The sequence below is a fragment of the Marmota flaviventris genome, chromosome 11 (genome assembly GCF_047511675.1).
Source record: "Marmota flaviventris isolate mMarFla1 chromosome 11, mMarFla1.hap1, whole genome shotgun sequence".
NCBI classification, from domain to species: domain Eukaryota; kingdom Metazoa; phylum Chordata; class Mammalia; order Rodentia; family Sciuridae; genus Marmota; species Marmota flaviventris.
Genome location: NC_092508.1, coordinates 72,920,466 through 72,935,761, shown reverse-complemented (window position 1 = coordinate 72,935,761; position 15,296 = coordinate 72,920,466). Strand labels below are relative to the sequence as shown.

At 38.2% G+C, this 15,296-nt stretch overlaps 1 protein-coding gene across 1 annotated transcript in view; it reads left to right on the top strand.

Moving 5' to 3' along the window:
• Nucleotides 1-14,553, top strand: part of Upp2 (uridine phosphorylase 2) — a 40,739-nt gene extending 26,186 nt beyond the window's left edge. Inside the window, 5 exon segments of the mRNA XM_071619304.1 lie at nucleotides 2,362-2,423; nucleotides 6,040-6,264; nucleotides 9,345-9,482; nucleotides 9,568-9,650; nucleotides 14,409-14,553. Coding sequence (XP_071475405.1) covers nucleotides 2,362-2,423; nucleotides 6,040-6,264; nucleotides 9,345-9,482; nucleotides 9,568-9,650; nucleotides 14,409-14,553 — 653 coding nt within the window.
• The last annotated feature ends 743 nt before the right edge of the window (nucleotides 14,554-15,296 follow it).

Genomic DNA, 15,296 nt, shown 5'->3' with positions numbered 1-15,296 from the left:
CTTTACTTTAAACCTTAGTTTGAAGAAAAGCAGCTCGGTAAAATGCTCGTCTAAATCTTATACTTTATATACTTGTGTACTTGGAATATATGAATACATTTAATATACAGAGGACAGTAATAGCAGCATAATTACACTGATGTTTTTATATTGACCAAGTTTAGCTTTTAGAGAAATATCCAGAATCTGTAATGTAATATAATACTGTAAAATAACAGTTGTTGTTTAGCCAGAGTTTTACAAACCCTAATTCCTTTAAGGCCAGTTGCTCTAAAGAATAAAACTTAACAAACATAAGCAATTATCTTGATAGATAATAGCAGATTAATGTTTTTGTTACTTTAAACCATAGAGGATCAAACTTTGGTTTATATCAGTACATTAATAATTGACCTTAGGAAAAAATCTTAAATGACTTTGTGTTAATTATATATATCTAACATAGTTACACAAACTTTTTGAAATTCACCCTCCACAAACCTTCTGCAACTTATTTAGACATTTTACAACTTTTTACTTTACCACACAAAGACTTTCTTATCTAGAAACATTAATTTTTCCTTCTACTTTCTATATTAAAATTTATTTCCATGCCTAGAACATTCTTGTATCTATTTCCTAGCTTGTTTACCCTTTTCTTAATTCACACTCTGAAACAACCCTTATGAAATTTCTAAGTTTAGTCAAATTATTCCACTTTAATAAGATGAAATACTTTGTTTTTATGGTACTTTAATTGAAGCCCAACTGACTGAATCTTAACTCTTAGTAACCTTGTTTTCAGTGAAGAAGACAAAGCAATCTTAAACATTTTTCTATTTATGAAAAGATACATAAAGTTTCAATATATCACCTTAAAGAATTTAAGAAGAGCACTTGATTTTATATTTAGCAGTTAGCACTTTAACTTCGTAAAGACTTGCATTAGTGATTTTAAAGACATATTTATTTTTATCTGTTTACCTATTTTTTTAAAGAAAGAGAGAGAGGAGAGAGAGAGAGAGAGAGAGAGAGAGAGAGAGAGAGAGAGAGAGAGAGAGAGAATTATTTATTTTTCAGTGGACACAACATCTTTATTTTATTTTATGTGGTGCTGAGGATCGAACCCAGCGCCCTGTGCATGCCAGGTGAGCATGTTACCACTTGAGCCACATCCCCAGCCCTGTTTACCTAATTTAAATTGAACTTTTTAAGTCATATGAACTCAAAGATATTTGGATCCATTTCTCATTTAAATTATAATTTCTGAGTGCTCATTTTTCTATAGCAATTTTGATACCATGTACATGATATGTAGACACAAGCATATATGTAGACAAAACAACACAACACACAAGTGTGCATATACAGACAAAATAGACAGGAGACAGAGATCTTGTAGCTGTTTGTTGTAAGATGAAATTTTCCCAATGTTACTTGAGAGCTGACCCTTGAAAATTGTCCTCTAAGCAAAATCCTCTATAGTTAGATAAAATAAGACTGATCAGAAAATATATATTAATTTAGGCATACAGGTTCAAATGTGAATTCACCATAAAATCATGAGCTCAAAAATATACAATTCAAAAAACAAGAGATTTGAGAGAGAGAGAGAGAGAGAGAGAGAGAGAGCGCTGCTATAAGATCAGGATTCAGTTTTTGTCTCAGATTAGAGTTTGTTTAGATATTGGAAAGATGAGAGAGCCCTGAAATCCTTAGGTAAAGAGTCTCAAGGTAAAGAAGACTTGACCATTTTATTTTGCTTCACTGTGTGGTCGTGTTTAGAGAGGAACTTGTTAAGGAAGCATCGTGGTAAGATAGCCAGCCATTTGGGTCCCACAAGTGGCCTGGATTTAAAAGTGACACTTTTGTTTTTATTTCAGTTAATACCTTTCCTTCCTTGACCTCTGGCTGGGGCCTCATTTGATAACTATTTTAATTTAAGAGAGGACATTTGCCAGCTAGTTTTGGCCTTAAATTTTCTTACATGTTTCGTTTTTCCCTTTGGTTTCTCAAACTCACAGGACCATGATTTCATATGATGCTCCTCAATTTGAAGTGGGAGGCAAGGCTGTTAGTGCTCTGGTAATGTCTCCACTAGAAAAAATTAATCATTTGGATTCCTGAACTAGGATAGATGAGGGGTAGTTTTACTTTAATTATCTGAGACAGATTTTCTGGGTCTTGTTCCTGCCAGATGAGGGGAATACAGAAGAAAATGTGCTTTATGAGAGTCTAGAGAAGGCAGTCTAATTTTAAAGCTAGGGGAGCTCTATCTTGAGAATCTCCCAGTTTCAGGATCTAGTAACAAATGTCTCCTCCTTTAGGGAAACTTGGGCTCCTCTTAGCAACATTATTTTGGGTCTGCTTTTTTTCCTGCAGGAACAGGTAGTTTGTTAAGGAATGTGACATATCCTGACCTCAGATACCAGTCAGGGCTGCAGGTAAATTGTTTCTTTGAAAAGAAAGCATATGGGGGTCAACACAGTGGGCCTACTTGATAGACTCATTATATATAACATTTAGCATGTTTTGTCCTCCCCACATTCTGTCTCTCTCTTCACCCTATCCTGCATATGTGATTAGTGGCCAAAAGGTGGGAAAGAACCTTTTCAGAGGTGCTTCTCCACGTCTGTCCAAATGGACAGGAAAGGAGCCACCCAGAAGGTACTTAATTAACAACAATTCCCTGGAGGCAAGTATCCTTGGCAACAGGTAAAAGAGGAAGGGGAAGGGCCTTGGATGTATTAGCATTTTATTTCCTTCTGAATTAGCCCCCATCTTTCTGACCCAACCATTTATTATTAGCATTGACTGTCTTTTTGTCCCTCAGCTTCAATCCCCCTTTTGAAAATGGAAATATTACTCTAAGGGAAAATGGCCAACAACCGCTCTGGCTGCTTCAAGCTGAGAGGGGGTGATGTGAGGCAAGCAATTTGGGTCTTTCTTTCTTCTTTTTAAAGAGAGAGAGAGAGAGAAAGAGAATTTTTTAATATTTATTTTTTAGTTTTCGGTGGACACAACATCTTTATTTTATTTTTATGTGGTGCTGAGAATTGAACCCAGCACCCCATGCATGCCAGGCTAGCACACTACCACTTGAGCCACATCCCCAGCCCTGGGTTTTTCTTTTAGGAATGTCTGGGTCAGTCAAGGGGTTCATGGCAAAAATCTGGTTCAGAAAGAACAGTTTGTAATGTCATCAACAGTTTGTAATGCTCCTGTGAGAAAAACAAAAAGACATAAATACTGGAATGAAATTAATACAAAATAAATGTTGCCACATCTGGAACATGTCAATGAATATCATGAAGATGATAGAAACCATTAATCTCTCACTAGGAGGTGCAAGAGCTAAGAAGTTGTTTCCAAAACAAGGCCAGTGAGGACAAGGCATTTATTGGGGAATGTAAATCTTTAACATTGCTGGAGTTATCATAGCACTTAGTTTTATAATGTCACAGATGCCCCCCATAAGATGCAGTTAAGCTATCTAATGTCATTTGATTTTAAAAATACCATTTTATTGGCATAATCTCTGTGGTTAGTATAGATTCCTTTATTTCTGTTACTTAGGCCTTTCTTAGTAAAGTTAGTTAGGACTTTTATGTGCCACATTACATCTTTTAGACCACTATGAGGGATAAATATTGGTGCTAGATAATCATACTAGCAGATATAGAAACACAGATCAAGTCTGCCTGTGTAGGAGGTTAGGAAGATTTGTGGGTCTCAAATTGACTCAGAAAAAAAAAATTGACTCTGACAGTCTCTTTTGGTAGTTATCAGGCATCACTGTCTATGAAACTTTCCTTTATAGCCTCTAGATTTACTTACTTTTGGTGGGAGTTCATCTGCTATTTCAGGGGTGGTAAATGAAGAAGGATGCTTAGGGTCAGGACCTGATCTAGGGGGCTCATGGAGTGGAGAATGTGTGAGAATTAATTGTAGAGGAGAGCAAGTTTGGTATAATGAGGGCCTTGAGCAAAGGTAAAAGAAAGTTTGGAGGTAAGGAACCTCAGGCCATTGCCATTTCATTGGAGGAAATTGTCTAAGTCTTAGAGGATTTGGAGGCCAAAGGTCCTGAATTTCAAATTCAGGCCATTGACTTAGGTTGCCTAATTTAGATTGTGGCCAGATTGGTGGAGAACCCTGGGGTCCAGATGAGCAGTGAGACAACCTAAGGGGAAGTCCTGTGGGAGCCCCCATGTTGGAGGGGTTTGATTGGTTTGCAGTCAAGATCAAGGCATCTATTGATGTCTTCTGTCACCAGACAGAGTTCCACCAGAGAGTGAGAGGTGTTCCCTCCTTCAGTTTCATTGGTGAAGGACCCCCAGGGTCTGGGTGAGCCAAAAGGCTAGCATCTTGGGCAGATCACCTCTGCAGGAGACCAGAAGGGATCTTACCTCTCCAAAGAATGAGAAGGCTGGTGTTTCATATGGGAATAAAGTGGCAGAAAGTGGTCTCTGATCTGGAAGTCTGAATACATAAGAGGAGGAAGGAATTGGAGAGGGTAGGGTTAGAAGGAGGATACCTCTAATATCAATAAAGGGCCTGTGACAAGTCCTTGCTCCATCCACGTGGCAGAAAGTCAGCAAAAATCTAGCCCAGGACTCGTGAAGGGCCTTCTTCTTTGAGCATAAGGTGGAAAGAGAAGGAGAGAAAAAAAAAGTCAGTCTGAGAATTCAGCCATGCTAGCCATGACTAGGAGCTTCCCTGGACTCAGAGAGCCAGAGAAGTGCCAGACGATCAGTGGTCACTTTCCAGGTCTCATAGGCCTTTTAACATGACTGTTACTAACTTTGAGTATAAAGTGAAGAGGGGGTGGCAGAGGGAGAGGGAGACAGAGGGAGGGAGAGAGAGGGAGATATATGAGAGGGAAATATGAAAAAGTGGTAGAGTTTCCTTAAGACAGGGAAGGGTAAAGACCCCCAAACTCTGGTTCCTGTGTTTCAGCACCAAAGGAAAGCACATGAAAGAGAATACAAAAAGAAAAAGAAAAGGGGAGGCAGAGCTCAGTGGACCAGAGATGCTTTATTAAGCAACAGAAGGGCACATTTTCGAGGGGAAAATGGTGACGGGCTCCAACAAGAGTCTGGGTTTCATAGGGTTTAGCAGGGCTAGGTCATGGGAAGAGTTTTGGTGCTGGGTTCATTTAGGGTAGGGGAGCAGTTGAAGGGAAGTTTGCTGGGGCCTATTGTCCATATCCTTCATATACCACAAGAGTGTATGTAGCCTTTGCTCCCCTGAGAATAAAATCTTTGAAGAAGTGAAGAATCACAGCAAAATAATGCTTCATTTTATCACAAGTGGAATTTGAATTCTGATATAGACGATCAATTTTAATATAGACATTATATGCAAAATGTGATAACATTTTTGGAATATATATTTTTTAAGTTATGGTTCATAAGAAGAGATTAGTTGTAAAACAATATATTTTACTCTTATCTCAGCATACATGTGCATGTAAATCCCTGTGCTATCTGGGTGATGAACAGCAAATGCAACCTTGTGCTCTTTGGAAGGTCATTGTTAATACCCCTTTTTGGGTAAGAGTGGAACAGCTTGATCTTGCCTGAGCTGCACTTTAATCAGCACACAGCCTGCAGGGACATGTGTATTTGGATATTTCTGCTTTCTTTAGTGTAGAAAAAAGTGATCACCTGAGTCACATCTGTCTCCAACCTAATAGGTAAATGAACCAAATCTGGTAACTGATTTAGTTAAACATAAAATGCTGAATTACCAAATGCGGCCCAAGGCCTAAGTGTGGTGAGAACCATCAGTTCTTTCTTAGAAGGCATCTATTGGCAGCTAGGGAGAGTTCAGGGCTTGTGAGCTCAAGACAAAGTCTTTTTCTCTTCAGAATGTTGCAGAAACTGGAGAGAAGTTATTCTGTTATGAGATTTGCTGCAAATTCTGTTATTTGTTTGCTGCAAATCTTTGTGACCTCACTCTCCCTACCACCTGCCACCTGCAGGTGGCCCTCCTGGCTACTTTCCTCTACCTTTCAGTGGTTCCTGGCCTCCTGCGGCATTTTCTTTTTTGTTGCAACAGAAGCTGCTGGTAGCTGATTTCATCTCTCAAATAACTCTCTTCCAGGCCACTGCTGCAGCCTTTTCATCCAGCAGACCCCTCTGGGCTGCCAACATTCACACTAAAGGTTGCATCTGCAACTCTGTAATTCGGTCATTCTTGGCAATATTTCCATCCGAATTTCTTCCTGGTGACAGGGGCTCTTTATCTCCCTCAGACATCACTGTTTTAAAAGGTGGATTCCTGGTAAGCTGCCCCTTGGAAGATCAGCCATCAAGTACACAGACAAAAGCCTCACGCATAAGTTACAATCATGTTCCCATCTTTCATTACCACTTCATAACATCCTTCCCCCACAGCAGTGAAGCTTGGAGCTGGCACCTGGCACCTTTTCATTTTAACCCGTTTACAACCTACTCTGTGTGAGTCAGAAAATCTTACATTCACAAGCAGCTGATGACACAGAGGAAGTTAGGGAGGGTATACAGCAATGATAAGCAGCATGGGAAGAGATATTTCACCTGGCACAAAAAAAGCCCAGAACCCATGACTGCCTTTAACCTCCCAGGCCTGTCCCCACCTACAACCTCCTCCTTGCTACAGTTAGCAGTGGCCCACCCCAGACTGCCTATTTCAGCCTTCTCAGATGACCTTTTTATTTCTGTCTCTTTAATACGACCAAATGACTGCATAAACAAACAGAACTTGTACCAAGGTTCATGCTATTAGTTTCAGCTTATCAATAACATTAAATATAAACAAGGGACTCCTAGGGACCCATAGTCCTAATTCAGAGGAATCACTCACAGAGCTTGGACCCATGCAGAAAAAAAGATCTTTCTGCACCCAGCATGGCGAGGTCTCAGGTGTGTGTGGATTGCCACTTTTTCTCTATACAGTTAATGTCAGATCTCACCCCCTTGGGAAGCTTTGCGTCACTGCACAAACCCACTGACACTGTCATTCTGCTTCACTTCTGGGCATCACATTTACTATTACTGACTATATTTCTGATTTGTTTATATATTAACTTATACATTGCTTTTCGTATATTAATGCAGAAGGCTATGTATTTATTAGAGAGCTCCATTTGGGATGTAAGTGCCATAGAACAGGGACTTTGCTTGTCATTACTGTATTCTCAGCACTTAGAATAATGTCTTTCATATGTGCATTCAAAAACTCTTTGCTGAATGAATGAAAAGAAATGCTGCTAGATGCTCTTGGCCATACCAAATGTCTATAACAAACTGGATCCCTCATTGCCCAGATACATTAGTAGTTTGGCATTGTCTGAAACAGGAGTGCCTTCTAGTTTCCCCAAAGGTCAAGGTTTCCCTTTTCTATGAGGTCTACACAAATACCTCCTTTGTTATATCTATGGGGTCTCTTGATAGGTGAGCAAACTCCCTGGAATAGGGCTACTAACATTGTAAGTCACTGTTGCTCTACTGATGTCATTATTCTGGACAAGAGAATTAGGAATCCAGTGCTCCCTTAACAAAGATTTGGGTGAAGAGAAATAGTGGAAATCACTGATGTTCTATATCCGAAGGCTAACCCTACAGAATAATGTCAGAATATACAATGTAAACACTGTATAATGTGGAATAAATATATTCATTTGTCATTTAATAAGAGGCACACATCTGGTCCCTCTCTTAAAGTAAAATGTACATTAATTAAGCCCCTAACATTCTGATTAAAGATGATAATCCCTTTGCATTGTGAATTTGAGATAGATATGATTTGTATCTGTTTTTCAAAGACATTGCTGCCTTTTGACACTTTCTTGTGTTTCGTATAAAAAAAATTATATGAAACCTAATATTTGTCTAAGATTGGCTTTTGCTTGAATCCTCTTCAATCTCTTCAGTTGTTTGTAACTCACAGTGGCTTTCTTCAGTGGAAAAGAAGAATTCAGCGTTATTTCTTCTGACAGATACTTGTAACTTTGGGGGATATATTCAGTCTCCATTATATTACTTTATAACTGTTCAATAAAAGGTAGAAGAAGCTTGACTTTAATTTTGCTTTTACATTCTTCTGTTGTTCCCAGCAGTGAAGGGTACTGAACTCAGGAAACTGCACCATGATCATTGATAAAGTCAAAAAGAGATATTAGAACAAAAATTAAAGATTCTAGTCAGCTTGGAGCTAGAGTATTTTTAACCCTAAAATGGAGATAAATCAGGACTTTGAAAAATCATTCCACAAGGCAATCAACTGCAGCTCTTTTCACCTTCCCAAGAGAGAGAGAAACTGGCTGAGAGGTTAAATAACTTTCTAGCCTTCTCACAGCTGAGAAGTAGCTGAACTGGAATTTGAACACTGCCCCTGATGACTCACTCCTCTCTGCACTATGCTGTGCTCTTCTTGCCAGCAGCCTCCCAGGAGACCCAAGGTCCATGGTCTCTGGACAGAAGAACCAAAATGTGCACCATTAAATTCAATGGAAGTTTTTCTATTTTAAATGTTTTGAGCAGATATTTGTGATACTTCAGCAAGCAAACCCTTAGGGCTGAGCATATCCTAAGATTTAGTGTTGGAATCAAAATGTCAAACAGATATTTATAAAATAGTATGTATAGCCATTACTTTGCCAAGAAAATCAGTCTCTGTATCTGGAAAATCAAGTGTAAATAACAAGTAATTCACTTATTACTTTATTTGTGTTTTTAATTGACACAATAATTATACAAATTATGGGATACATGTGAAGTTTCAATGCATGTATCGTTGGTATGATGATCAAATCAGGATAATTAGCATATCCATCACCTCAGATACTTAACATTTCTTTGTGTGACACATTCAAAATCCTGTCTTTCAGGTATTTTTTTACTTATCACTTTTTATAAAGATGAGATTTGAAAAATAACTTGCTTCTGCTTATTTTGTAAGTTTGTATGTATTTTTCATCCTTGTCTATGGTTTGTTTGATTCACTTTAATTATACTCTCCTATATTATATCTTGCCCCCCTCCCCCGCCACTGCCAGCATATCACATGTTAGAGGCATCAGGGATTAAACCCAGGGGCACTTCACCACTGAGCCACATCTCCAGCCCTTTTAAAAATTTTATTTGGAGACAGGGTCTCTCTGAGTTGCTTAGGGCCTTGCTATGTTGCTGAGGCTGGCTTTGAACTTGCAATCCTCCTGTCGCAGCCTCCAGATCTGTTGGGATTGCAGGTGTTCACCACTGTGCCTGGCTTACAGGTCCTTTAATAGTCACTGCTTCAACCTTCTGCGTGGCTGGTTTCACCTGTATCTGGCCTCTTCTCTGCTGTGACTCCCTTGTGGCTTCCTGGATTCCCCCTGCCAGGGGCCACCCCCACCCCCAGCACAAGAGACTTCAATCACTGCCATCTTGAGTCATCTCTGGTTGAAGGTCCAGCATCCAGCAGAAACTCAAGGCCCCAAGGTTGCAGCTGGATCTCCTGGAGATGACAGCATGGTCTTCGTACTGGCAAGATGTTGTGAAGTACATTAAGCAGAGTACATGGACTTGTGTGAGACCTCTGAGGCCTAACCTCCTCCTTTCTCAGAGAATGAGATCAGACCTAGAGGATGTAATTGAACTTCTTAATGAAACACAGTTAAACTGGAACAGAGATGAACTAGAACTGAGGTCTCTTGTCTCTTTTCTGCCGCTCCCTACATTAATCCATCGGGTGTAAAAAGGTAGCATTAATTTACTGAAAGATGATTGATATCCACCTTTACCTGAGAAAGCATTAGTGGCAATTTTCAATTAAAGAAGAATATATAATGATCATTTAAACAATGGCAAAAAGAATAAGAGACATTTACTCAAGGGAGCAGATGAGGGAGCATTGATACTAAAGATGCTACCTAGGAATATAATACGAAACTTAAATACTTAGATTTAGCTTTGAGTTTCCTAAAGGCCAAGGTTAAAATGAAAACATTCTGAGTTACACATGCTTCATTATATAAAGAAAGCACTTGAAGTCTCACAAAAATATTATCCAAATGTTAAATTTATGAAAATATTAAACGGTGAAACCATCAGCTATATTATAAAAGGCAGTGTCCTTAGTAATACTTTTATAAAAATATAGGAAAATTCTTTATAGAGTAAATTGCAAAATTTTGCTTGTAACTAATTCAGTGATTCTTTGGGAACCTAAGGAATTAGGGTTCAGGTATGTACATTTGTGATGACTTGATTTGGTTTAGAGTTAGAGTTTAAAGTCCTTAAAGCACTAGTTTTCAAATGACAATGTATAAATAATTTATTTTGGGGAGATCTTCTTTTTATGTGGATTTACTGTCCCCTCCCAACCTAGCCCCAATTCTGATTATTTATGTCTGAGAGGGAATCTCTGTGATGAGCAATCTCTGCTTCTGATGCAGGTGGCCTGTGGACTTCATTTTTTAAAATATATTTTTTTAATTGTAGATGGATACAATACCTTTTATTTATCTTTATGTGGTGCTGAAGATCAAACCCAGGGCCTCACATGTGCTAGGTGAGCACTCTACCACTGAGCCACAACTCCAGCCCCAGTGGACTGCATTTTGAGAAACATCAATGTAGAAGAGTTGTTAGTGTGTCCTTAGCATTGACCAGCCCATTTGAATATCAGTTTTCTCCACCTGGTTTGTGATAAGCAGCCAACAGCCTGAGATGATGTCTCAAGAGAGATCCAGGAAGTGCAAAGGCCATGGGTTGTTGATTCAACAATGATTCTGTGTTTTCTATGCCAGGAACACAGGAAGTAAAGAACTCAAAGCCATGAGGAGCAGGAGGTATGTGTGTGGTGTGCGGGTGAGAAGGGCCTGGGGAGAGATGGAAGAAGAGAAGCAGATAGAAAGGCCAGGCTGGGAGCTCCAATGTCAACCATTGCTGTTTTCTCATTTTCCCAAGTCCAACTCATTTGGCTTCTGCTGTGTACACTGGTATTGGTGCCTGGCTCTGCTATCTTTGGTCATCATTTATGGGAAAACGTTCCTGGAAATTTGTTCCGAATCAGAGAAGTGGGGAGGAAGTAGCAGTTCATAGAGCTGTATGATTCCCAAGGCTTTTGTGGGGCCCCAGATACACTGAAACAATACACACAGATGTGTGTATAGGCATATGAGTATTTTGTGTGGGGGGGAAGAGGTTCCAATTGCAACTTTAATTGGAGTTTCAAAGACGCCATATATGATCCCAAAGTGGGTGTCCTGGGCATCCCTGGCCCGGCTCAGGGTTCATTAAGCTCTGAATTCAGATCTGTGTACTCTTATTACATTCCATCCTCAGGTCAGTTACATGACAACTCTCTGGGTGACAGGTGGGTCATTAAGTGTCCCTTTCTCTCCAAGAAACACCCTTCACACCTAATCTGAAGATTATGGTAGCAAACCTGTCAGGAATAATTTTGATAAATTGTTTTGGATAATTAGTCCCTTTTAATTTCTCATGGAAATAGTAATTTTAGGTGACAAGATTATTATATGCTGCTTGTTAGCAGGCTCTCCAGGGTCAAGAAAACACCACCGAGATGGCTATTACCTGTTCTTTCCCATTTTTGGCATTACCCTTGAAATACAGAAAAGACATTCAGTAAAGTCTGCTCCCACTCTGTGGAAAGCACAGAGCACTGGTTTCCTTTTATCCTTCTGCCAAGTGAAGGATTAAAGCAGGACTTTCAACTTTTCTCTGCTACTGCCAGCCCATGTCAGGCTTCACAGACTTGCTGATCATTAACTTGAAAAGCTGGGGGAAGTTTCTATCTCTTCCATTTGCTTGTTTACCTGTTCAGCCAAGTTGCTTTACAACTGAGTGGGTTTTGAATAAACAGGGTCCTGGGCGGTCAAATATTTGACTCAGCTCAAGTGGAATATTTTCATTGCTTTTTACTTCATTGAACATGAGGGTCAGTTTGACAGGTCAACATGGGTTTGCCTAATGGTTCACCTTGTACCAATCCAGGAGAGGAGTGGATGGAAGGGAGAGAACTCTTCTCAGCAGTTTAGGAACCTGGGAACTGATTGGCTAATTATTTACCAGTTGCGTCGTAATGGGCCATTTGTCTGACCTTTCTAAATCCTCATTTCATCATCTGTCAAAAGAGTGAAAGAATACTGCCTAGCTCATGGCACAGCTGAGTGAATTATATGATAAATAAAAACTCAGTGCATAGCAAGAATTGAACCAAACAAAAGATACAGGGATTGGGAGAAAATATCTGCACACCATGTATTTGAGAAGGGGTTAAGATCCAAAACACTTAAGGAATTCATACAACTTAATAGCAAGAAAACAAATAGCCTGATTAAAAAAATAGGCAAAAGGTCTGAATAGATATTTCTCAAAAGAAATTATACAAATGCCTAGCAAATCGATGAAAAAAAAAATGCTCAACACTACTAATCACCCAGGAAATGTAAATTCAAACCACAAAGATAGGTCACTTTACACCCATTAGAATGGCTATTATCAAAAAGACAAAAGCTAAGAGTTGGTGAGGATGTGTTGATTAAAATGTAAATTAATACATCCTCATTTTGGAAAACTTCATGAAGTTCTCCCAAAAAACTAAAAACAAAATTACCATATGATCTAGCAATCCTACACCTGAGTATATAACCAAAATAATTCAAATCAGTATGTGAAAGAGACATCTTCACTCCCAGGCATGCAGCATCCTCACAATAGCCAAGATAGAGACTTGACCTAACTGTTCATCAACAGACTACTGGATGAAAAAAAATGTGGTAAAAATACAAAATAGAATACTATTCAGCCTTAGTAAATAAGGAAATTTAGTTATTTGGGATAATATGGATGAACCTGGTAGATAGCATGTTAAGTGAAATAAGCCAGGCACAGAAAGACAAATACTGCATGATCTCATTTACAGGGGAAATTTAAATATTCAAACTCATAGTGGTGGATATTAGAATGGTGCTTATCAGAGGCTAAGAATCTGATGGCAGGGGTGGTAAATGGCTAGCTGTTGGTCAAAGGGTATGAAGTTTCAATTAGAGGAATACATTTTAGAGATCTCTTGCACAACATGTGAGTGCAGTTAACTAAAATATATTTGAAAATCTCTGAAAGAAATTTTAACTGTTCTCATCATGGAAAGAGATAAGTATATGTGAGGTAATGGGTATGTTAGCTTGATTGAATCTTTCTACAATGTATACATATATCAAAATATCACATCATATTCCTTAAATATGTATGACGATTTGTCAAATAAAAGTAAAATTTTAAAGATAGCATGTCCTATTATGATCCTGATATACTTCTCCCCAAATCAAATCTTACAAAGATGTCTTAAGTAGTAGAAGGGTAAGGAATAAATATCACACTCATGCCCAACTGTCTTTACATCCTTAAAACTTGTGAATGTAGATATGTCTAATCCTGTATATGCTGATATCCTTTAAAAATGATCAGAGACAAGAGGCAGATAGAAATTATTTCAATGTTATCAATTATGAGGGCTTAACATGGATGTCAATGTAGGTAACCACATTCCTTGAAATCAAGGAATTCCTTGATGTGAAACTGGAAGTAAGGAATTTTTATACCTCCCATTTTTTTTTCTCTCTAACTTTCCAATGAAATAAACCAAAGATACTGTTCTTGTGGCAACTTTTCAAAAAATGAGAATTTTGTTCTTTTAGGAAAGTTTTTTTTTGTTCTTTCTCTCCTAGTTTCTTATCTATCATAGAATTTTATTCCCATTCTTTAGAAATTAAATACTACTATATTTGCTGTTTTATGGAGCTCTTATATTTAAACGTTGCATTTTTCAAATTTCATAAGATTTTCTCAGATTTCATAAGGCTTACAGGCTGCACCTTGCTGTCTGTGAATTCATCTTCCCTTGCGGTCCTTCTGAATTTGACACTCACCTTTATTGACATTTCGTAGGTCGATGTTCCATATCTCTTCTCTATTTATTTTACTGTCCAGTAAGGGCTGAGGGAGGAAAAAAATCAAACATTTCCTTAAGGAATAAGGGATAGCTCTCCAGGTATATCCTCAAAGAAGAAATCTTCTCTAAGAACTGGAAATAGGTTCAAAAACCAGAGCCTATGTTATAGATGGCAAAGATCTCTCCTTGTTTTAGCTTAAACCTGAAGCTTTCCTGAGCTTTATCTAAAAGTGGAAAGAGGAGTTTGCATGATATTTTCAATTAGCTTATTTAAATGAACTCTTTGGTGAGATTCCATAGAAATATGAACTATAAATATAAATTATATAGAAAACTAGAGGGTTTATCAGATTGTGTCTAATTACAGAGAAAACAACACAAAGTTCATATAATCTGGATGGTGGCTTGCTAGGCTAATATTCCTGTAGAAAAGGTCAAATCATTCACTTCAGTAATCCTGTTACTTTCTCTACTAGCTGCTGAAGTGTCTGTGTGACCCTTCTTGACCGACTTGAATGTGATCAAATCAACTTGTCTCATGATGTTCTGATGGGATACCAGCAACGGCCTCAGCTCCTAATCTCAAACTTCATCAAAAAGCAACTTGGACTTTGTGACCAGATGTCATAAATTGCCAGTCCAACCCTCCCCAACTTGCAGTTGGTAGATCATGATTTTGAAGCCATGTTTTATTTGTAGCATTTTCCTACAGTTCTCATCCACACACTAAAATCATAATAGAGAGGTTTCATGATATCCCTTTATCTTAAAAATGAATTTATAGGAAGAGAAGTTAATACCACATTAAATGAAATTCAAATTCCATTTTAGAATAAGCTAACTAGATCAATCTAATAATTCAAATTTTAAAAATTCCTGGATTGTGACATTTGGAGTTTTATATGCAGCATTAATTAAGCTCACATCAAAATAGATCAGCCATTTGTAGATACAGTTACCAGTCACTCTGTTGCTGAATCCAATCCAGAAATTCATGTGAGAAAGTTGTCAGGCACTTATAGGTGTTGGACCAGTGACAGAAATTTGATCATGCACATTCAAAATATTTACAGAAAAAAAGTATCAGTGTACTGTAGGTCTACACATATGAGTTATCCCTAAGGAAATATAACCATACTTCTTTTTTACCCCCGCACAATTTCAGTGTACCACAGAATAGGATTAGAGGTCTATATGTGCCTGCATTTGTGATTTATCACAGAACAACTCTGAGTTACACATTTATTTTCAAATGAAACTTCTTGGTGATGCAAAGAAAGATCTTTTTTGTTCAGAAATCACAAGTGACTAAATTGCCTTCCAGCAATCTTTTTTTCTTTGAACGAAATGTGCTTTGAGGAGGCTGTGTGTGT